Source organism: Bufo gargarizans, chromosome 8 (genome assembly GCF_014858855.1).
Source record: "Bufo gargarizans isolate SCDJY-AF-19 chromosome 8, ASM1485885v1, whole genome shotgun sequence".
NCBI lineage: Eukaryota > Metazoa > Chordata > Amphibia > Anura > Bufonidae > Bufo > Bufo gargarizans.
Genome location: NC_058087.1, coordinates 77361738 through 77385689, shown reverse-complemented (window position 1 = coordinate 77385689; position 23952 = coordinate 77361738). Strand labels below are relative to the sequence as shown.

At 43.3% G+C, this 23952-nt stretch overlaps 1 protein-coding gene across 5 annotated transcripts in view; it reads left to right on the top strand.

The window, feature by feature from the left end:
* The window catches only part of LOC122945876 (alpha-aspartyl dipeptidase-like), a 74166-nt gene extending 54011 nt beyond the window's left edge, over positions 1 to 20155 (top strand). For 4 of the 5 annotated variants that reach the window (XM_044305149.1, XM_044305150.1, XM_044305148.1 and 1 more), the window contains 6 exons: positions 2028 to 2102; positions 4431 to 4510; positions 16372 to 16545; positions 17113 to 17172; positions 18910 to 18992; positions 20057 to 20155. In XM_044305149.1, coding sequence (XP_044161084.1) covers positions 2028 to 2102; positions 4431 to 4510; positions 16372 to 16545; positions 17113 to 17172; positions 18910 to 18992; positions 20057 to 20117 — 533 coding nt within the window. In that variant the 3' untranslated portion in view covers positions 20118 to 20155. Of the gene's footprint in view, positions 1 to 2027; positions 2103 to 4430; positions 4511 to 16371; positions 16546 to 17112; positions 17208 to 18909; positions 18993 to 20056 lie in introns of all 5 variants that reach the window. The other variant, XR_006391161.1, reaches the window with a different exon arrangement.
* The last annotated feature ends 3797 nt before the right edge of the window (positions 20156 to 23952 follow it).

The following is a 23952-nucleotide window of genomic DNA, read 5'->3' as shown; positions in this document are numbered from 1 at the left end:
CTCTTTGGTCCGGATGACATGGCGTCCCAGATTTCCAAAAAGAACTTTGAATCGTGACTCGTCTGACCACAGAACAGTCTTCCATTTTGCCACACTCCATTTTAAATGATCCCTGGCCCAGTGAAAACGCCTGAGCTTGTGGATCTTGCTTAGAAATGGCTTCTTCTTTGCACTGTAGTGTTTCAGCTGGCAACGGCGGATGGCACGGTGGATTGTGTTCACTGACAATGGTTTCTGGAAGTATTCCTGAGCCCATTCTGTGATTTCCTTTACAGTAGCATTCCTGTTTGTGGTGCAGTGTCGTTTAAGGGCCCGGAGATCACAGGCATCCAGTATGGTTTTACGGCCTTGACCCTTACGCACAGAGATTGTTCTAGATTCTCTGAATCTTCGGATGATGTTATGCACAGTTGATGATGATAGATGCAAAGTCTTTGCAATTTTTTTCGCTGGGTAACACCTTTCTGATATTGCTCCACTATCTTTCTGCGCAACATTGTGGGAATTGGTGATCCTCTACCCATCTTGGCTTCTGAGAGACACTGCCACTCTGAGAAGCTCTTTTTATACCCAATCATGTTGCCAATTGACCTAATTAGTGTTAATTGGTCTTCCAGCTCTTCGTTATGCTCAAATTTACTTTTTCCAGCCTCTTATTGCTACTTGTCCCAACTTTTTGGGGATTTGTTGACACCATGAAAATTTGAATCAACGTATTTTTCCTTTAAAATGATACATTTACTCGGATTAAACGTTTGATCTGTCATCTACGTTCTATTACAAATAAAATATTGACATTTGCCATCTCCACATCATCGCATTCAGTTTTTATTCACAATTTGTTTAGTCTCCCAACTTTTTTGGAATCTGGTTTGTAGTATCCTTTACTTTCCTGCTTATGTTTAGTATGAAGTGAAACCTGGATGTTGATTCGTGCTCACCCGGATACCGCCGGTAGCTGGGCCTCTGACGTCACTTGTGTTTTAGAACAAAATAATTTTTTATTAGAATTTTTAAAGAAATTTCAATATAACATACAGAAAATTGAATGTTTCACACGTAATATTACTTCATATCACATGAGGTGAGAACCCATAATCTACATTTCAAATATAATTGATGATGCATGTATCGTGTTTTAATTGACTTTGTTATATAAGTAATATGCTTATCTTGATTATGTATTATTGATAAAGGCTTTGTGCCGAAACGCGTCATATTGGATGAATTTACACGTATGACAATAGAATAAAGGAATATACTTAGAAGCAAGACACGGTTGCTGGGATTCTTTCAAATGTGTTTTTCTATGGATTGTTGCTCCACAGGAAATACACGGGAGCATACGCTACTTTGGTCAGTTTTGTGGACAGTATGTTTCCATTCTAGCCAGTGGTTCTGCGAAAACCATGGACAGCAGATGGATGCCATTCATGTGTGGTTCATTGTAAATGAATACAAAGTTTATAAACAAAAAGGTTGATGTTTGTTGCAGCCACAAAAAACAAACAAAACACAGTACCCGGAAGTGTAGTAGCACATACACAGTCAGCATCTGCGCAGCTATAGTAGCAGCAGCAGAGCCTTGGAGCAAAGGCGTAGATGTGAGATTGGCAGTGCAAAGAAAAAAAAATGAATTTAAAGGGTTGTCCCATTAGAAACACTTATCCCCGCTCCATAAAATAGTGGTACGTGTCTGATCAGCATCTGCTGGAGCTTCCAATGGTCACAGGAAAGGTTGTCCCATATAGTGGTGGTCTTTCATGTGTGCTGCCACCCTATTCAACTCTATGGGACTGCCAGATATAGCCAATGCTGTACTGAAGATAATTTCCCTACTTATTATCAGAATGTTCATGTTGCCAAAGTTCTGACTCTGACTCCAAAGCCCTGCTGCTAAATGTAAAAGGCGAGTTGCCTTTTTGTCTCTTGGTAGTGGGATAACGTGAGTGTTGGGTATAGTGATCACTTTTGCATTGAGAAGAAATAAAGAGCTGTGTCTGACATTATGAATGTTGTTTTTTCAGGTTATGCATTAGACAGCATTCATGAAGCTGCTGATCCTGTAGATTCAGTTCTAAAATCGGAGGCCATATTCATTGGTAATTCTTTCATTCTTTTTTATTGCGAAAGATCATCAAACTACTCCTTTCTTCTGACAATCTCACCCTCCCTCTGATTACCCCTCCTCACCATTTCCCAAGCAGGGAGAAAAAAAAGCTGCTGGTTCTATGTAAAATAATTAGCAAATGTGACTTCTATATCTAATTCTTTATTTCTCAGTTTTTCCTGATTCTTTAAAGGGGTTATCCCATCTTAGACAATGGGGGCATATCATTAGTATATGCCCCCATTGTCTGATAGGTGCGGGTCCCACCTCTAGGACCTGCACCTACAAGGAGAACGGAGCGGAGAAAGTTTAGGAGGCCGCACTGCGCATGCGCAGCTGCCCTCCATTAATTTCTATGGAGCCGTCGAAGATGTGTTTCCGTCGGCCCCATAGAAATGAATCGGAGCAGTGGCCGCGCTTGCCTGGTGCGCTCCCATTCACTTCAGTGGGAGAGGTGGGGACCTGCGCCTGGTGGTGGACGGACCCCGGGAAACCCAGCATCCTCCAGCCACAACTCTCCCCAGCTCCATTCCCCTTGTAGTTCCGGGTACCAGAGGTGGGACCCACACCTATCAGACAATGGGGGCATATCCTAGAGATATGCCTTCATTGTCTAAGATAGGATAACCCCTTTAAGGTATTTTTGTCCTGAAAAAGGATCCCATATACTGGGATTCAAGTAAGGACATTTTTTTATTTCTCACATCTGATGAAAGAGAGATACACTTTTGCTTCAGCAGTGTTAGGGCTCACTTTGCTTGTTCTGGGAAACATGGCCTGTCCGTCGGCCATATCTCACGGACTGACGGCTGCTCCTCTGACCTGAACTCACTGTATCCTAGTGATTTCGGATGCAGTGAGTTCCTACCTGATCGCAAGTCCGTTGTACTGTACTCACATGATGAGTTCCTATCTGTCCTGTGATCGGATAGCAACTCACTGCATATATATATAAGGTGTTGCCTATCTTTACATGCAGTCTCAATAATACACACAGCAGGTACGGTAAGTGATGCTTTCAGATTACTCCTCTCATCCCACATGATCAGTTTCCAGCATTACAGGGCTAAAGACAGAGTTCCGGCACAGTATACAGAATGCCTGTGCCCCGCTGTACCATATTGTAGTATCAAAGTACTCCCTCAATATATCCCCAGCAACAGAGTAGGTACAGAAATGTTCTATGTATGTGTCTTAGTCACAGATTCAGTATGGATATAATTGTCTGCAAGGCTACTTGCACACATTGCGGATTACATGCGGTTTTTCTGCCCGGATTCTTGTGCTGAAAAACCACAGCATAATGCAGATTAGACATATCTCATGAACACTGTGCTTTTTTCTGTGCAGTAATTAACCTGTCTTGCAGATTTTGAAGCAGCATGTCAATTGTTTGTGTGATTTTTGGGGTGGATTTCATCGTTTTCAGTGGGAGGGTGAGATCTGCACCAAACCTGCATCTCATCTGCACCAAGACCGCAATGTGTAGTTTGGATATCTGCGGGCATTTTCAGGTATTAAACCTGCACCCATGTACCATAACAGGGCAATGCCGTTCTGGTCACAAACTATAATTTGGCTCCATATATAGACCCCCTCTGTCTCTTTACTATGTACTGATCATTTCTTATATAAATTTACAGTGCCAGAATGGTGTACAAAGCACAGGAAAAACAGTCCCAATGGCGCTTGCAGTAAACGCCTACAGATCACTGTCCATCTGAGACATACAAGTGCGACATAAAACTCTTGCAAGTTCAGTTAGTGAAAAACTGATGTTTTTCTCCAGTGTTTCTTGCATTTCTTTTATGCAGATCTCATCAGTTTTTTTTATGCAGTTTCCACACAAAACTGTAGAGTAATGCTCTGCATCTCCTAGCAACCATCAGTGAAAATGGACCTTTCTTCAGTGTGCTTCAGTTTTTTTCCACTGGCACATTAACTGGCAAGTTCTGCATGGAAAAACGCAAAACACGTGACCTGCTTTTAGTTGTGTATTTCATGCAGACACATTCATTTATATGGGGTCCATTGTGTGTAAAAAGATAAATCATGCTGCATTTTTTTTCACACAGAGCAATTTTGCATGAGAAAAAACCACCCACGTGCATAAATCATTGTATTTAATGGGTCAGTTTTCATTGCGTGTGCTGCCAGTTTTAATCCAAGGTTGGCTCCGATGTGTAAAACTCACTCTCCCTTTGATCCCTGTATTATACTTGCGTATTCCAATAGTCACACCTCTGTGTTTTCTGTGCCTAATTACTACACAAATAGTTGTCTGATTTTTAAGCATTTTTTTTTCTTTCCCTGACTGCAGGTGGTGGTAACACGTTCCGGCTTCTAAAAGCCTTGTACGATAATAATTTATTACCTGTCATCCGGAAAAAAGTGATTGAGGTAATGTATGCTCGAGTAAATTAACCTCTTAAAGATTGGGCCTCCTTTGTTGGCTTGATTAATTTTTCTATCATATTATACACTGCTCGTTTCCATGGTTACGATCACCCTGCAATCCAGCAGACTTAGTCGTGCATGCACACTATAGGAAAAAGTGCCACCGCTCTAGTGGCTGGGACCATGGGTGGGTACATAGGCGGCACTTTTTCCTATAGTGTGTAAGCACGGCCCCCGTTGCTGGATTGCATGGTCGTAACCATGGAAATGAGAAGTGTATAATGCATTGCTAAAATGTGTTACACCAGAAAAGGAAGCAATATGGACAAACGCAATACATGAGTAAGTGCCTTGTATTGACTTGTTCTACATAAATCTCACTTGCTGAAGGGAAACAACCCCTTAAAAGGGACTACTTACAGGAGTATGTGGCCATAAAGACTAAGATGTCAGACTAACCTGATTTGTTTTTATGAGGAGGTAAGAAGAAGCCTGGACAGAGGGGCGGCTGTGGTTATCTTTTTAGTGTTTTTGTAGAACTATTTACATTCAGATTTATAATTGTTTTTAGTGTGAAAACTGTGATTTCTCACCAGCCCTTTGAAATTCAGTACAAAGGGGGTGACTGCCGAACGCACTGGTGCAAATGCTCATCTGTGATCTGAGTGCGGCATCTGTTCTTCACCAGATACATAGTGGAGAATGCAGATTCACAAGCGTATGTAGAACCAAACATAGTAAGACATGAATTGCAATTTTTTCTCTAAGTGGATATTTAGCTGGAATAACCAGTTTTGTCCTGAAGGTAACAGGGTCACAATCAATCAACTGAGCTTTTAAATCAGCATCTTCTTACAGATCAATTAGCTCCATCTGTAGAGTAGCAGAATTTGCCCAGGTAAAAGCATGATGGGCCTTAGTAGCAAAATGACCATTGTTTTTTCCCCTCCCCCACGACAGCACCAGAGAGATGGCTCTGCCCCAGGACAGAAAACCTGCAGCATAAAAAGGTGGAGCCGCTCTCCCACCTCAGTGAGGTTTCCTGTCCTGGTACGGGAGCCTGCAGTTGGTCGTCCTGACCTGGAAGTCCCGGTAGATGCCGGAGGGTCAGCGGCGGCGTGTTGTACCTGCCTGGTCATTCCTCACCCTCAGGCGAGCAGGACCGCACCAACGGATTTAGTGTGGCCAGAAGGCCCCAAGATGCTGCAGATCAGCCAGGACGCCACCGGATGTAGACGCTGGTTAATGGCGTCCAGGCAGGAAGTGCGTTTCATGCGTTCCACGGCCGTGCGCTTCCGGTCAGGTAACCGGAAGTTTGGCATCCCGGCAGTTTTAAAAAGCCCTATTCAGGTTTGAGTGCTCTTGGGTTATTTGGATCACCGGTGTCTGAATTCAAAGTGCCAGAACGTGGACCAGGTTCTGTTCCAGTGGTATCTGTGGCGTGGTGGGTCTGCAGGAAGCTGTGTATCTCTCAGGTGAGAGGAGTACTTGGTGGCAGAGGGTAACTTTGACAATGTTTCATCAGTGCAGGTTTACCTTCTATTATGGATGAAGAGAGGAGGTCTGAAAGTGCAGATATTGAGAGTCCTAATCTTGGTCCTTAAAGGGTTTAGGCTGTTTCCTTAGATTTGGGTATGTTCCTTTTTCTTAGACGGTGCCTAAGAATAATATCTAATCACCAGTCCGCAAAAATGCTGCGCTGCAGGTCCGAGGAGTGTTGTGGGGTCAATCACACTTTCACGAAGTATATATATAAAGGGTTCGGACCGCGTGTGTCAAAACAGACGGTATACAGTTTTTTTCTTTTATCCTTCTCCTTTTAGAAAAAGCACCGAGGGCTGCAAATGTCCTATTTGTGGATATCCTGCAACTGATAAAAGTTATAATAGTGTAAATCCGTACGGTTGTGTTACCCTGCCGTGCATAGATTGTACTTACACAGCACTACACCAACCAAGGCGTGTATGCAATATCCTCCACAGCTGATTAGGTTATTCCTGGCGGAGATCCACGTTCACATACAAACAGACAGGGTTTAACCGCGGACTTGGTTCAAGTATACACCAGATGAATCTACTGCTATTCCCACTTTCTTTTCCTAAAAGTCTCTGTGGATACAAGTAGCTCCTACCATAGTGAAGCTCCAATAACTGTTTTTAAAAAGTTTATTAGTACATACTCACAAATATGCTCTTTAAAAGTCGCATTAAAATCCCAGCGTCTTATTCTTTGCCTGACCAAGGTTTCGCTCCTTGAGCTTCGTCAGGGGCACACTTCATCTCTCCCTCCCCCTTTTTTTTATTTGGTAGGCTAGAATTAATCAAGCTTCTGGTGTGCTACTCCAAGCACCTTCTCTTTTTCCTCCAGGGAGCCGGGGAGTGTTGAAACCTACGACGCGCCAACCGCTGCCGCAGTGAAGGAAAAAGAGAAGGTGCTTGGAGTAGCACACCAGAAGCTGGATTAATTCTAATGCTACAAGTAATAAAAAAATTGACAAGCAAAAAGTTGTTAATTCCTGTCCCGGAGTCAGAGCTAGGGAAAGGTTTCTATTCCACCCTGTTTCTAGTGAAGAAACCAGATGGGTCATACCGGACAATAATAAATCTCAGATACCTGAACAAGTTCCTGAAAGCCAGAAAATTCAAAATGGAAACTATCAGGTCAGCGATATATCTTTTATCTCCAGGCTGTCATATGGCGGTTCTGGATTTAAAAGATGCTTACCATCATATTCCGATTCATTCAGATCACCAGAGATTCCTCCGGGTGGCTGTAAGAACCAAGTCGGGTCTTCTTCACTATCAGTTCCAGGCACTTCCCTTTGGCCTTTCCATGGCGCCTCAGATCTTTACCAAGGTAGTGGCGGAGATGGCTTCCTTCATCAGAAGGAAGCCATGTCAGGGCTCTGAATCGGGTGATGGAGGTACTTCAGTCCCTGGGGTGGCTGTTAAATGTCCAGAAGTCCAGGATGCAGCCGTCAACAAGCCAGGTTTTCTTAGGTCTGGTTTTAAATTCCAGGCTGGAAAAGACTTTCCTCACAGAGGAGAAGGTAGCTGGGGTTCAGGGAGTAGTTCAGAGGGTTCAGTCAGGAGAAGCCTTATCCATAAGGAAAGCTATGTCCCTGTTAGGAGTTTTGACATCCTGCATGCCAGCGGTCCAGTGGGCGCAGCGACACTCTCGACAGTTACAGTGAGAGATCTTGGCTGCCACGAGACGGGCAGGGACGTCCCTGGAGTCAGTTATAAAATTATCAGACATAACTCTTTCATCCCTAAATTGGTGGAAGAAAGTAGAGAATCTGACTCGGGGACTTCCCTGGTCCTTTCCGGAACCAGTAGTTGTGACTACAGACGCTAGCCCCTGGGATGGGGTGCTCACGTGGAGGATCAGATTTTTCAGGGAGAGTGGTACCAGGGTCAGAGACTGTTCTCGTCAAATCGAAAGGAGCTGAGAGCTGTTTTGCTGGCCTTGAGAGCAGTTCTTCCTATGATCCAGAACAGACATGTGAGAGTGATGTCCGACAATCAGACGGTGGTCTCATATCTCAATCATCAGGGAGGAACCAGGTCAGATTCCTTACAAAAAGAGACAAAATGGATCTTCGAGGAGATACAGGGGAGAGTGCTTCATCTCTCGGCCATTCATATCAGAGGGGTCGAGAATTCTCGAGCGGACTTCCTGAGTCGCCACAAGTTACGTCAGGGGGAGTGGTCACTGAATCCAGGGATTTTCTCCCAGATAGTAGATTTATGGGGTCTGCCTTCAGTAGACATGTTCGCCACAAGGGAGAACAGAAAGGTACAAAAATGATTCTCCCTCAGTCCAGAGGAGTGCCCATCTGGGGTGGACGCCTTCTTCCAGAGATGGGACTTTCCTCTAGGTTATGCCTTTCCCCCGCTACAGTTGATTCCTCTAGTGATAAGGAAGATCAGATACGAAGGGGCAAGAGTAATTCTGATAACTCCCTTCTGGCCGAAGAGGGAGTGGTTTTCCCTGTTGAGAGCCATGTCTGTTTCGGATCCCTGGATCCTGCCAGGAATTCCGGACCTATTGTCACAGGGTCCAGTGTTCCACCCGGAAGTAGAGTCTTTACATCTTTCAGTGTGGAATTTGAGAGGTCATTTTTAGCTAGTCAGGGATTCTCTAAGGAGGTCATTTCCACTCTAATGAAAAGTAGGAAGGAGGTGACGAATATTATCTATGCGCGGGTCTGGAGAAAGTTCCTGTCCTTTATAGGCGCAGAAAGGGTTACCTGGCCGTTAGAATTTTCAGTGGTTCAGGTGTTGGATTTTTTACAGAAGGGATTGTCCCTCAGGTTGGCAAAAAGTACACTAAAGGTGCAGGTGTCAGCTTTGTCGGTCTTAGGGAGAAGGAGTTTAGCCATGGACCCTTGGGTCGTTAGGTTTTTTTAAAGCAGTAGATAGGATTACTCCAGTAACAGGCCCTAGATTTCCTCCCTGGGACCTTAACTTAGTGTTAAATGCCCTTACCAGACATCCCTTTGAACCTCTAGTCTCTTGCTCAAGTTAAAGTGCTTTCCCTTAAGCTAGTTTTGCTGGTAGCCTTAACGTCAGCCAGGAGGGTTGAGGAGATTCAGGCCCTCTCCATTAACCCCCCTTTTATGTCCATCAGAGAAGACAGGGTAGTTCTCAGACCAGATCCTGGTTTTATGCAGAAGGTTCCTTCTAGGACAAATAGGGCTCAGGAGGTAGTTCTTCCAGCTTTCTTTTCAGAACCAAAAGATGACAGAGAGAAGGAGCTGCCTTCCCTTGATGTCAGGAGGTGTATTTTGCAGTACCTGGATATGACTAAAGACTGGAGAAAATCTTCCGCCTTATTTGTTCTGTTCGGTGGGGCTAGAAAAGGTAATACTGCCTCTAAGGCATCTATTGCCCGCTGGATCAGAGAAGCTATATCCTTGGCGTATTCAGTCTCCGGTGCGTCTCCCCCTGTTTCCTTGAGGGCTCACTCCACGAGGGCGGTGTCCACTTCTTGGGCAGAGAGGGCCAGCGTATCTATTGAACAGATCTGTCGGGCTGCCACCTGGTCTTCTCCGTCCACTTTCTATAAGCACTATAGGCTTCAGCATGACTCTATTTCTGACCTTCTCTTTGGCACAAAGGTCTTGAGTACTGTCACCCACCCTGAGGATGATCTCTGAAATCTCTCTCTAAGGTGCTGTCGTGGGGGAGGGGAAAAATGATTACACTTACCGGTAATCGGATTTTCCTGACCCCACGACAGCACCTCTTTATTCCCTCCCTGTTGGTGTAGGGCTGTGTGTTCACGGGTGTTGCAAAAAAAACTAAAACTAAAGAACTAAACTAACGTAAGGGGAGTCCCTCTCATGCTCTGGAAACTCGCTGAGGTGGGAGAGCGGCTCCACCTTTTTATGCTGCAGGTTTCCTGTCCTGGGGCGGAGCCATCTCTCTAAGGTGATGTCGTGGGGTCAGGAAAATCCAATTACCGTTAAGTGTAATAATATTTTTTTTTTTTTTACTGGATTTTACTAGATTTTTTTTTAATACATAGCAAAACTTCTTGGCCAACTGTGAAGTCTTGGAAGCGTCTTTCAAAATTGTCAACTAGATCTTGCATGAAGTCCCTATGGTTGGAGAACACACTTTCTTGGGTCTTTTCTTCTTGGATATATCCATCAAGCTTTGGAAAATGAAGCAATTTCTCTTTTAGATCACTGCTTCCACAAGGTCAAAAATATTTAGATTGTTGCATTTTAGTTTTATATTTGAGGCTACTTTCATACTATGGTTAATATTTCCCCCCATTCATTGTCAATGAGGACAAAACGTAACTGAACAGAACGGAGTGCTCCAAAATGCATTCTGTTCTGTTCTCATACCAGAGAGCAAAACGCAACATGCTGCGGTTTGCTTTCCGTCCTGGGATGCGGAGCAAAAACGGATCCGTCATGACCCACAATGCAAGTCAAAAGGGACGGATCCGTTTTCTCTGATGCAATAGAAAACGTATCCGTCCCTCATTGACTTTCAATATAGTTCATGACGGATCCGTCTTGGCTGTGTTAAAGATAATACAACCGGATCCGTTCATAACTGATGCAGATGGTTGTATTATCATCAGCGGAAGCGTTTTTGCTGAACCTGCCGGATCCAGCAAAAACACTAGTGTGAAAGTAGCCTTTGAATGACTTGTAATATCTGCCAGGAAAGCAATCATTTCCATTTTGTCTTTGTTACGCATAAATGTCAAAAAGGCGGCTTTTGCTTTTTCTGTCTTCTGTTCAGCTAAAAACTTTTCCAGCTCTTTCCAAATACTCTAAAAGCGTTCTAAAATTCTGCCCTAACTAAGCCATCTTACAGTACATTGTTGTGGACAAGTAGATCACCGAAGGCAGCATTAACATCAGTTAGAAAGTCTTTCAGAAGACGATGTTGAAGTGCTGAAGAGGCCCGGAGAAAATTAATCAGCTTCATAACATTTTCCATGGCATTTGCATATTTTTCTCCAAGGTTAGCACACAAGACGGACTGGTGTATTCTACAATGGTAAGAAATCAAACTAGGATTGAGCACTTTCAGGCGTGGCACCAACCCTTTCTCTTTTCCTACCATAGCAGGAGCCCCATCAGTTACAACTTAACTGAATTCAAGTTAATGCCCCTTTTTCTTCAGCATTTCTGTTATTGCTCCATAAACATCTTCACCTCTTGTATGAGCATGGAGGGCAGTCATGCCAAGTAGATCTTCACCAAAAAATTTTTTAGTGTCGTCATAAAATCTAACAAATACCATGAGCTGGGCATTATCAGTTGCATCACGATTCATCCATAGCTAATGAAATGCAATCTGCCTTTTTCATTCTCACCTTAAAGGGAACCTGTCACCAGTTTTATGGTGTCCTAACTAAGGGCAACATAAATAAGTGACTGATTCTCTTAGCAAAATGCTAGGTCACTTTCTTTAATTGACCCAGTCAATCTGCCAACATCTTGTATTGAAAAGCTCCAGCTGATAATGATAAGTCCTGAATATTCATGAGCTCCTGACTCTCCCCGCCCACCTGCTGCTGAATGACAGTTTGTTTCCATAGGAATCAGCAGCAGGTGGGCAGGGGAGTGGCTATAGCTCTGAATTAAATATACGCTGGACTCAATGACATCACGCCGGACTCGAATCAGCTCATTAGCATGTGGCATCTTTGTGTGTTTATTATGAGGTAACCATCTGTCACACCAGTAAGTGAATACATCTAAGGCACTTTTTAGTAGTTAATGATTGTATATAATTAGTTATATTATAATCAAATATCCACATGACAGGTTCCCTTTAAGCTAGGAGAGCAGATCTTCTGAAATGATTTCAGTGCGGCGTGCTGCCGTGGAATCGGACAAGGGAATTTGTTAGATTTTTCCCTTGAAATTCTTCTTTCTGTTTACCTTCAAACATGGCGTCTACAACTTCAACCATACATACTTTAACAATCTCTGGATCTAAAAAAATCCAAGCAACCCTCAGTGATGATTCAGTTGATTTTTCCTGCTCGGACATTGAACTAACAAGAGTCTTAGAAGAAGCTTGATATGATGCAGTTAACGGAGCAATTTTTTTTTGCTCGTATCTCAAAATTTTGTGAATAATTCTGTTCAAAACTTTTGTGTTTTGTTTCATAATGTCGTTTTACATTACTACTTTTTATAAGGGCCACTGTTTCGTTGCATAATAAACACTGGCTTTGGGTTGGCAACATTCATAAGAATGAAACAATATTTCTCAGTCCATTTATCTTTGAAATCTCGATTCTACTTTGCTTTTCTTTTTTTTAATGTGCTAACCATGGCTTATTATATTGCGTGTAGAACGGTGGACTAATGAGGTATCTGTCTTGCCTAGGGCAGTGATGTATAGCTGGGTCCATTCCGACGTCTGTAGGCGTTTTGTGGTCCGCAAAACACGGACATCGGCAATGTGCGTTCGCATTTCGTGGACCGCACATTGCTGGCACTATAAATAGAAAATGCTTGCGGACAATAATAGCACATGTTCTATTTTTTGGGGGAACGGAATTGCGGATCCGGACAGCACATAGTGTGCTGTCTGCATCTGTTCCAGCCCCATTGAAAATGAATAGGTACACACCTGCGGAACGGATCCAGACCCAAGTTGCGGACATGTGAATGGACCCTTAGTCTGTATTTTTTCCCTCATAAGTTTAGGGCTGGATGGCGGAGCCTGGACTGAGAGCATGGTGGACGTGTGTTAGCTCGCTCCACCACACTAGGCCCGTGCATAGCTCATACCTTGGCTGTAACAGCTACCAGAATGGTCAAATCCGGCAAGGATAAAGCCAAAGACCCGAGAGAACCCGCGAAACCAGAGTTGAAGAGTGCCAACATGGAGAAGTTTCTCAGTAAAACGGCCGCCTCGGCGGGAGACTGCGCGCGCAAGATGGCGCCTGAGCGCCGGAGAGACCAATCACTTGAATCGGATGCAGGCAGCGTCTCTGACTCCACGGTGGCTAGCGGTAATGGGGCGCAAGACCGTATCACAAAGCGGTTTCTCAAGCAAGCGCTATCCCACGCTATAACCCCGGTGATGAAAGAACTGACAGATATAAAAGGCGACCTGAAACAGATTGGGCACAGGGTCGAGGCCTTAGAACATAATCAAGCCGACATGGTGGCCTTCAGCTCTCACCTGGAGAAACGAATTGCCTTACAGGCTGAATCTATTAACACGGCCTTCACCCTCTTGGAAGACCAAGAGAATCGCAGCCGAAGGAGGAATGTTAGGATCCGAGGAGTCGCTGAAGCTGTCCTACCTGATCAGATACTGGTCGCGGTCTCCTCCATTTTTTCGGATCTCCTGGGGGAGGACAGAGCGGCTACGATAGTAGTCGAAAGAGCCCACAGGGCCCTGAGACCGGTGCCTAAACCGAACGAATCCCCCAGGGACATTGTGTGCGGTTTGTTAAATTATCTGGACACTGTGGCTTTGCTTAAGGAGGCCAGGAGCGGTCCCATATATCTCTTGGATGGGTCATAATAATCTTCTTAAGACCTTTATCATGCCCCAACTATTATACGTCTTACAGATGCTCCCTATCTTTATTCCCAAGAGTTTCTTTCAGCAAATTAAGTCCTCCTTTTCGAAGTTCCTATGGAATAAGAAAAGAGCAAGATTACCCTATGCTAGATTGTCTATGAGGAGGGAGCATGGCGGATTCGGGCTTCCAGACCCATATGTGTATTACAAGGCAATAATTATGAGAAGGTGGCTCCAACTCAACTCCAAAAATCAGCACATTTACGGAGTGGACATGGATCTCATCTGTTACCCCTCCTCAATTAGCAGGTCTCTGGGGTCTGAAGATGACTATACCTCCCTTCACTAACCTGATACTGCAGGGAATAATAGCTATGGTAAGATCAGTGGCTAAGGATAGGGATGTCTTAGGTTCCCCCTCTCCTTTAATGCCAGCCTCACTGATCCCGTTCCTGTTAAGACCACTATCCCTAACTGCGCCTCAGATCTGGAGTAAGTTCAGTGGCCAGATTTGGGCTAGTTTTTATGCGGACTTGGTTCATAGGGATGGGGTTCCTCAGCCGCCAGATGTGGATAGGCTCTCGTCAAATTTTTTAGATAGGGCGGAACTGCTATCAGCTTGTAAGATCCTGCATTCCAAGAATGTGAGGGCTGGAGATTTAACTTGGTTCGAGAAAATCTTGGCCAAACCTGATTTACCCAAGAAGCTAGTCTCATTCCTTTACAATTCTTTCTTAACAGGGCAAAGTAAAGGTACGCCTGCATATATAGCCCAATGGTCAAAGGAGTTAGGTAGATCATTTGCAGAAAGAGATATAATACGGATGCATTCATGTTCACATGGGTTCTCGCGTTGTGTCAGAGTCCAGGAGCATTCTTATAAGGTTCTAACACGCTGGTACAGAACCCCGCCATATTTATATTCAATAGGTCTTGCCCCGACCGGGAACTGCTGGCGATGTGGGGAAGACTCAGGCACGTTGACCCACATCTTCTGGTTCTGCCCTAGAATTACTGAGTTTTGGCATAAAGTGGCTGTGGAAATTGAGAAGATCATGGGCAAACGATTGCTGTTGTCTCCTGAATCCATCTTGCTCTGGCTCCCTAATGAATCCTGGTGCCCGGGCAAGAGGGATCTTGCGACGCAGCTAATTCAAGCAGCTAGACTACTTATTCCTCTTAAATGGTTAGACACTAATCCCCCGACGTTAGACATGTGGATTGACAAAGTAGACCAAATCTACAGATTAGATGAACTAGTGAGTTGGGAACTGCGGAAACACCAGGGATTTCTGAAGTTCTGGGCTCCTTGGAAACAGTATAAGACCCAATTCTCTCTGGTGGGTTAGTGCAATGTATTCATGTACTCTAGAGTCTGCAGTTATACCACATACGCCTGACGAGCTTTAGTGATGTAAATGGTCACAACCTTGGTCCTTTTAACATCAGCATCTACCCTCCTTCCCTACTCTCCCCTCCCCCCTCTTTCCCCTGTGGTTCCCCCCCCCCCCCCCCCGGGGCGTACATTTGTCTCTGAGGCACGTGTTTTTGCACGGCTTCCATATCTAAGATGATGTATGTGCCTTAATTGATGTGTACTGTACTGTTATTGGATGTTTCAAGGCGCGTGTGAACTGTTATGTATATCTTATGTATGTACACTACCTATGCCGGTGGTCATTCAGTATTGTTCATACAAATGGAACCTATACCTTGATGCGACACTATGTACATTTTACTTTCAATAAAAAGAAATTTGAAAGAAAGAAAGTTTAGGGCTGGATGATATGACCTAAAAATAACATTTTGATGATCTTTAAATATTGCAGCAGAATGAGCTAATAGTATACTAAGGTCTCCTTCATACACACTTGTTTATAGTGGTTTTTAAATTTAGGTTTGTGGATTTAATGTGTTTTTTACAAATTTCTTTGGTCGTCTTTTATATGTTCTTACATTTCTATTGCAACAGCTATGTAAAAAAATATGACGCAGAGCATACTGCATTTTAAACATCTCCAATAAAACCCCCCCCCCCCCCCCCAAAAAAAATAAATAAAGTTGTCCGGTATCAGAAAGTATCCGGACAACACTGAAGATTAGCCTGAATAAAGAATTAAAACTGAACACACGGCAGATTTTGTGGCCAAAAATTCAGGATGGGATCCCTTATATAGGTTCCAGTGCCGGTACTAATGTGGCAACAATCGGTATCAACACCACCAACGACATGCCAATTGTGTACCCAATTGGGAACTGGTTTCAGTCACTGAATTTTCTGCCACTTGTGAAGGCACCCTAAAATAATAACCCAATGTGCATTACATTATGATGCCTAATGTGGTTAATGAGAGGTGAATTGGGATTACGCTGGACACATTCAGTTACTAAAGTGAAATTCAGTTAGGTGGGTTACTGATGTGAGGCACAAAGTATTGCTAATTATAGAGAGAATTTCAAAAAGGCAAAGGCACTGTTTTGTTAGAAATCTATTTTGTGCAAATAAAGGTGCCCATGTGTGCGCGGTTTAAACTTGTGCAGCCTTTCTCTACATGATGAATGTCATTTGCTGCATTGAGACAACCCCTTTAAGGATTTGTCTTCTGCATGGACGCAGTCTGTGCTATCCTAGAAGTGTACGTTACCAGCCCTTCTGACACCGATAGAGAAATCCTGTTACTGAGGTTTGAGTGTATGTGGCAGGGTAGTACAATAAACACAATGTATTGTAATTTATAGCTACATTTTCAATCATTTTTGTAAACTTGTGTGTAGCTTTTTTTTGGTTTTCGTTTTACTTTCCATGTATTTTTTTCAGTAACATAATTGCTATGTTTCCAGGATGGGATCCCGTATATAGGTTCCAGTGCCGGTACCAATGTGGCAACAATCAGCATCAACACCACCAACGACATGCCAATTGTGTACCCACCTTCTTTACAGGCTCTTGGGCTGGTAACATTCAATATAAACCCACATTTCCTGGATCCAGATGTTAACAGCAAACATATGGGGGTATGTTTAATCACCTGTGTTATGCTTTGGCAATAATTCCATATGAGTTAAGGCTACTTTCACACTGGCGTTTTGGCTTTCCGTTTGTGAGATCCGTTCAGGGCTCTCACAAGCGGTCCAAAACGGATTCGTTTTGCCCTAATGCATTCTGAATGGATAAGGATCCGCTCAGAATGCATTAGTTTGGCTCCAATCAATCTCCATTCCACTCTAGAGGCGGACACCAAAACGCTGCCTGCAGTCTGACGAAACTGAGCCAAACGGATCTGTCCTGGCACACAATGTTAGTCAATGACGGACGGATCAGTTTTCTCTGACACAATAGAAAACGGATCCGTCTCCTATTGACTTTCAATGGAGTTCATGACGGATCCGTCTTGGCTATGTTAAAGATAATACAAACGGATCAATTCATGGCGGATGCATGCGGTTGTATTGTAACGGATCCGCCCAAAACGCGAGTGTGAAAGTAGCCTAAGGTTCAAATATTTCTGCATATAATGTACTGCCCAGATCTGTTTGCTTATATAATATTTATTAACAGAGAATATTTCTGATTATATCTAGGAGACACGAGAACAGCGCATCATGCAGTTTCATGAAGAACCAGATACTCCTCCTGTGCTTGTATGTAATGATGACCATTTTCAAAAGAGCTGAATGTAATTATCAAGCATACTGTCTGTCCACAGTTTCATAGTATGTTACAGAATCTATGGAAAATAATTCTAGTGCAGAACTGCATTTATTTATTTATAAATTCTTTATTTTTCATTTTTTCAATTTTTAAATAACAGAATCAGATAAACATGACAGATACAGGTAAAGCTATGTAGTATTTGTATCCAATGTCTCACAATGGCAAGCATATTAATCTATCCGTAAATATACATTGATTATTATTATTGTCATTATTGTTCAAGTCCCCCTTAAATGGAAGGTACTTATGAGAGAAGAAAAAAAAAACATACATTCTGACAGGTTTGTGTTATTTAGGGGAGGTAAAAAAAAACTGTAGAAGAAGGAGAAGATGAGAAGAAAGGGTAGAGAGGTAGAGAGGAAAGAGAAAGCTGAGAGAAAGCAGGGATGGGGGGGGGGGGGGGCACAAATAAATGATGCCTCCTATCTGTATGCTGGTGTATCAGTTTAGTCAGGGGTCACCTCCGCCAGGGTTCTCCAAGGACTCCACAACTTCAAGAATTTTTCATGAGTCCTGTTAATCCACCCAGTCATCTCTTCAAACCGGCAGATTTGAGCGACTTTAGCCTTCTATTCTTGTATGGAAGGGGGGGTTTGTATCTAGCCAGTGCAGGGGAATTACTATTTTGGTGGCAGCTATAAGGTGTGATATTAGATTCCGTTTGGATGGGGAATATTGTGGGGCGGGGAGAGCTAGAGCCACCATCTCTAGTGTAAGGCCGAATGCACACGGCCGTGAGCGGTCCGTGGAACCGCGGCCTGGATTCCTGCTGAGAGCAGGAGCGCACGGCGTCATTGGTTGCTATGACGCCGTGCGCTCCCTGCTGCCGCCACAGTACAGTAATACACTGGTATAGATCATACTAGTGTATTACTGTACTGTGGCGGCGCACGGCGTCATAGCAACCAATGACGCCGTGCGCTCCTGCTCTCAGCAGGAATCCAGGCCGCGGTTCCACGGACCGCTCACGGCCGTGTGCATTCGGCCTAAGTCTGAAGTTGTGAGTTTCTGGATCAAGGCGTTCACTTCTCTGCAGTAGGACTTAATCCGAGGGCAATTCCACCAAATATGCGACAGAGAACCTACTCCGTCCCCACATCTCCAACACTCTCCTGTAGCAGCTAGACCTCTCTTGAAGAGAAAGTCAGGGGTTCTGTACCACCTTGAAAGTAATTTGAAATGGTTCCCCTGTAGACCGATACAGGAAGAGAACCCATGTGAGTGTATCAGCACCCGTTTGACCTCTGCATCATCCAGAACCCTATTTAACAGAACTGCAGTTATGATTCTGTGCATGGGGGCATGTGATACGTAGCCTGTAACATGAAACTGTAGTACACTCCTTGCTCCCCATTTAAGCACCACATTTTCTTCTATAAGCAATACGATGTGATGTATAACAAAATTTTGAATCTCACAGAAACAGTGGTCACAAAACCAAAGATATAATTGTAAGTATTCAGGAGTCCTAAATTTGGTTTAAACAGGAAAAAAACCCCTCACTATTTAATCGATTGGGCATGTGCCCCAACGTTTAAACTTTTTTCATTACTGGTAAATTCAACAAATAAACAATGGTGCATTAAAATGTAAGGGAATGTCATTGGGTGTAGAATTAAACTAAAATGTGGTTTTGTCTAAATGCTCATGTTGTATATTTGCAGGCTCTTCGGGAGGGTTGCATGCTGTTAGTGGAAGGGAGTAAGGCAACACTTCTTGGAATAACCAAAGCCCGGCTCTTTTTAAGGTAATATTTAGACATATACTTTCATCTAGGTAGACTATTAAATAAAAAATAATACCGTATATGCCGGCGTATAAGACGACCCCCAACTTTTACACTGAAAATATAGTTTGGGATATACTCGCCGTATAAGACTACCCCTTTTTCAACACACAGCAGTACATTACTGCATCCCACCACCATCCCTGGGTACCACTGCCATCCCTGCATCCCACCGCCATCCCATGGTATCACCACCATCCCTGCATCCCACCACCTTCCTTGTCCTGCCTCCCAGACCCTAAACATGTGCCACCTATACACGGAACATGTTTTTGTTATGTTATTCTTCATATGCACATCTGCGCCGCACTTAGATACGCCGCGCAGGAGCGAGTTGCGAGCGGCTGTGAGGATCCCGTGTATCCATGCTTGCCGCATGAAATCTCGCACATGCGTAGGAGCGAGATGTGAGCGGCCGGGAGGATGGCGGTACAAGGAGCATACAAGGTACAGAGCAGGGGGGAGGCATACAAGGTACAGCGGGGGGGGGGGGGGGGGGCATATGCCGTGGGTTACATCGCAGCTCTCAGCTGCTGGGGATACAAGGCAATAGCCCGGGCTCTCTCTGTTGATAATTCAGGCGTCCCGGCACTGCAGCACCCGCCATACCTGGCGTATAAGACGACCCCCCCCCCTCCACTCTACAAAATATTTTCTAGGGCTCAAAAGTAGTCTTATACGCCAGTATATACAGTATATTGCACGCTGGAAATACTGAATGGACAGGTTGCCGCACCTATACAGCTTGCTCTATTCAGGTCTATGGGATTTTCAGAAACAACCAAACAAGACTAAAAGCTGTTTTTGAGACTCCCATAGAAATGGATGAAGAGAGCCATCTACGTGCAACCACTTCTGCAATCGCTTCAAACATGTACAGTATATCCTGTGGATATGCTATAAATGTCTAAAAAATGTACTACTTTGTCACCAAAATGTTATTTTTATTTTTTTAATAAAGAAGTCTATTGGAATTATAGTGTGAAATCACCCTAAAGATCTAAGCCATTTTTCTTGTATTACAGAGGTAAATCCCCAACAGAACACGAGCCAGGTCAAGACTTCAGTTTCCTCCTGAATCAATAGTTTTCAGCAAATTAATGAGAATAAATTAATTCCTTCTACTTTGTGATATTATTTTGGATCATTTAGTCTAAACAGAATCCCTTGTCAATCATATCATCAACTTGAATCTCAGTGAAGACTAGTTCACACAAGCATTTGATTATGGGTTTTAAAATGCGCCAAACATAAGACACAGACAATGCAGGTTTTGGTGCATTCGTAGAATGGACTTTGGAAAACACTAAGAGCATGTACAGTTGTGTTCAAAATAATAGCAGTCAGACATCACTCACCTGATCAATCACTGTTTTTGGTAGAAATGATATTTCTACATGGCAAATAATTTACTAGCAGGTGTAGTAGAGTAATAGAAATCCAACAGTCATGACATGCATGCTGCTGTTTCTGTGTAATTGAATCACTAATTAAAAGGGGCATGTTCAAAATAATAGCAGCGTGGAGTTCAATTAGTGAGGTCATTCATTCTTTGAAAAACAGGTGGCAATTATTGCCCTTATTTAAGGAAGGAAGGCAGCAAATATTGTACATGCTGGTTACAGTGAATTTCTCTGAGGAAGTCTGAGGAAAATGGGTCGTGCAGAAAATGATAGACTGCTCAGCTAAAATTATTGCAAATGCTTTAAAATGGCAACCAAAACCTGAAAGACGTGGAAGAAAGCGAAAAACTACCATTCGAATGGATAGAAGAATAGCCAAAATGGCAAGGACTCAGCCAACAATCAGCTCCAAGAAGATCAAAGAAGGTCTAAAAAGTTACCTGTGAGTACAATGTTACAATTAGCCTGGCTTCACATAGGCCTCTTCTATCTGCAAGAAGCCCCCGCAAAGTCCCACTGTTGAAAAAAAGACATGTGCTGAAGAGGTTACAATTTGCCAAAGAGCACAGTGACTGGCCTAAAGAGAAATGGCGCAACATTTTGTGGACTGATTAAAGTAAGATTGTTCTTTTTGGGTCTAGTGGCCGGAGACAGTTTGCCAGACAACCCCCAAACACTGAATTCAAGCCACAGTACACTGTGAAGACATCCTGATATGAGGATGTTTCTCATACTAAGATGTTGGGCCTATTTATCGCATACCAGGGATCATGGATCAGTTCAAGTATTCTGATGTATTCAGAGGTCATGCTGCCTTGTGCTGAAGAGAAAATGCCCTTGAAATGGGTGTTCTAAACAAGACAACGACCCCAAACACACCAGTAAAAGTGCAACATCTTGGTTCTAGACCAACAAGATTGACGATATGGAGTGGCCAGCCCAATCCCCGGATCTTACTTGTGGGGTGACATAAAAAATGCAGTTAGAGGCAAAACCAAGAAATAGAGAAGACCTGTGGAATGTAGTCCAATCATCCTTGCCAGAAGTTGGTTGACTCCATGCAACACAGATGTACAGCAGTTGTCAGAAACAGTGGTTATACAACTAAATATTCGTTAAGTGATTTCAAGGAAAGCAAAATCTTCGAACATTTTCCAGTTTATATAGTGAATGTTTGAGTTTGTAAAGAAGAATACAAACTGCTATTTTTTTGAACAGTCTAATCACTTTTCTTCAGTTTTTTTTTAGAGGAACAATACAAATTTGATATATTATTCTTCATGTTTTGATTTGGAATAGAATGTGTAGTGTTCCCAAAGCATTTGTGTGTATGGAAATAAAAGCTATTAGAAGGATTTTGAGCTTTATTCACTTTTTTAAACACACTGCTATTATTTTGAACACAACTGTATTATGGTCCCCATACACATTGTCGGCCAAGTCTGCAGTTGATGTGTATGGAGATCTTCTGACTCTCTCTGATAATGTCAGGGGAGAGAAGGATAGGGCACTTTGGATTTCAACACCCGATCTTCTAGTTCTCCTGGCAGAGGTGGTATAGCAGTGGCTTTTCCTCTCTTCCCACTGAAAATAATAGGGAAATGGCGTAACAGGCATGCTGACTTTAGTTTTGTTTATATGTGTTTATAATGTACAATGTGAATGGGAGCAGCAGTGTTGTTACAGGCTCAGTCCACGGAACAGATCTGTTTAGTCAGGAGCTGATGGACCGCTGCCGATCAGGTGAATAAACCATTAATAGTAAAGGGGTTGTCCAGTTTTAGTAAGAAACCATTCAACACTGGGGAATAGCCTGCAATAAAGAATTGAGCAGCACTTACCTAGCACATCCAGTGCTGTCACCCCAGTTCTCCTGGCCAGGCTCTGCTTATCCAGACGCAGCGATAACATCATGTAAGCTACATGTGATTGCTGCTGCCAATCATTGGCCTTGGTAGTACACCAAACAGTCAACTGTTGAAGGGATTTCATTGCTGCAGCTGGGTAAACGAAGCCTAGAATGGTAAACAGGAGTGTTGACGATGTATCTGCTAGGTAAGTACTGCTCTATTCTTTATTTTCTTACTGAAACTGGACAACCTCTTTAACAGCAATGTTAAAGTTTCTAAGTATGATAAGTTGTCTGGGAAGCCAAACCTATTACAGGGTTTGTCTGGTTTCAGGAGCAAACCAGACAATCCTAGGGATCAACCTGCAATAAAGAACTGGTAAGTAAGTAGTTAAATGGCAGATCCTGTACTAGCATTACTATTCTCCAGGGTGGGCTCTATTTATCCAGCTTCAGACTTGTGTCATGAAAGGGTAGGGAACATTGCAGCCCTGTACTATACCCACACCACTGTCCCTGCCTGATTGCATGATCTGCTCTAAGTGATGGCCCACAACTGGACAGCAGTCCCTTAGCTAGGTGCAGGGCCCTAAACCAAATGGGAAAAGAGCAGTGAAACAGAGGGGAAAACCAGGACCAGATCAGGACCCAAAATCAGATACACATACATAAAGTGACAAAAGTCAGCTGGCAAAGGTGACGTCAAAGACTACTAAACTCACGTACCTGGAGGTCATGTCAGAGGCAATATCAGTAATCGGAAGCAAAGTCAGTAGGAAAAGGTCAGTGATCCAGAGTAGCAAACATATTGGTAGCTAGAGAGGCTAGAAAACCAAGCTCAGGCACCTGTGGCCAGCAGTTGCCTGTTTACCCTGTCACTACCGAGCCACTTTTCACCTTAAATCCCAGGCCGATTTGTGCAAATCTGACATGCGTCGCTTTATGTGCTAACAACTTTGAAACACTTTTACTTATCAAAGCCATTCTGAGATTGTTTTCACGTGACACATTGTACTTCATGACAGTGGTAAATTTGAGTCGATATATTTCACCTTTATTTATAAAAGAATCCAAAATTTACCAAAAATGCAGACAATTCACAATTTTCTAAATATGAATTTCTCTACTTTTAAGACAGATAGTAATGGCTTATAAAATAGTTCAGTGAACATTCCCCACGTCTGCTTTATTTTGGCCTAAGAATTTTAGAAGCAATTTTTCACATTTTTTACATATTTTTTTTTTTTAAGCGCCAATTCAGTTATAAAGTGATTTTGAGGGGCTTTCATAATGGAAACTACCTATAAATGACACCATTTTAGAAACTACACCCCTTAAATTATTCAAAACTGATGTTACAAACCTTGTTAATCCTTGAGGTGTTTCACAAGAATTAAATGTTTTTTTTTCTTAATTTTTTTGCAACACAGCAAGGGTTAACAGCAAAATAAACCTCAATATACATTGCTCTGATTCTGCAGTTTACAGAAATACCCCGTGTGTGGTGGTAAACTGCTCTATAGGCACGTGGCAGTGGTCAGAAGGAAAGGAGCACCATAGGGGGCTGGATCTCATAGGCTTACAGGAAGGCAACCATGATGCCTAAAGAAGGCATCGGGCTGCCTTCCCGGCCATCAGGTCCCTACACAGCAGCGCAGGGACCCGATGG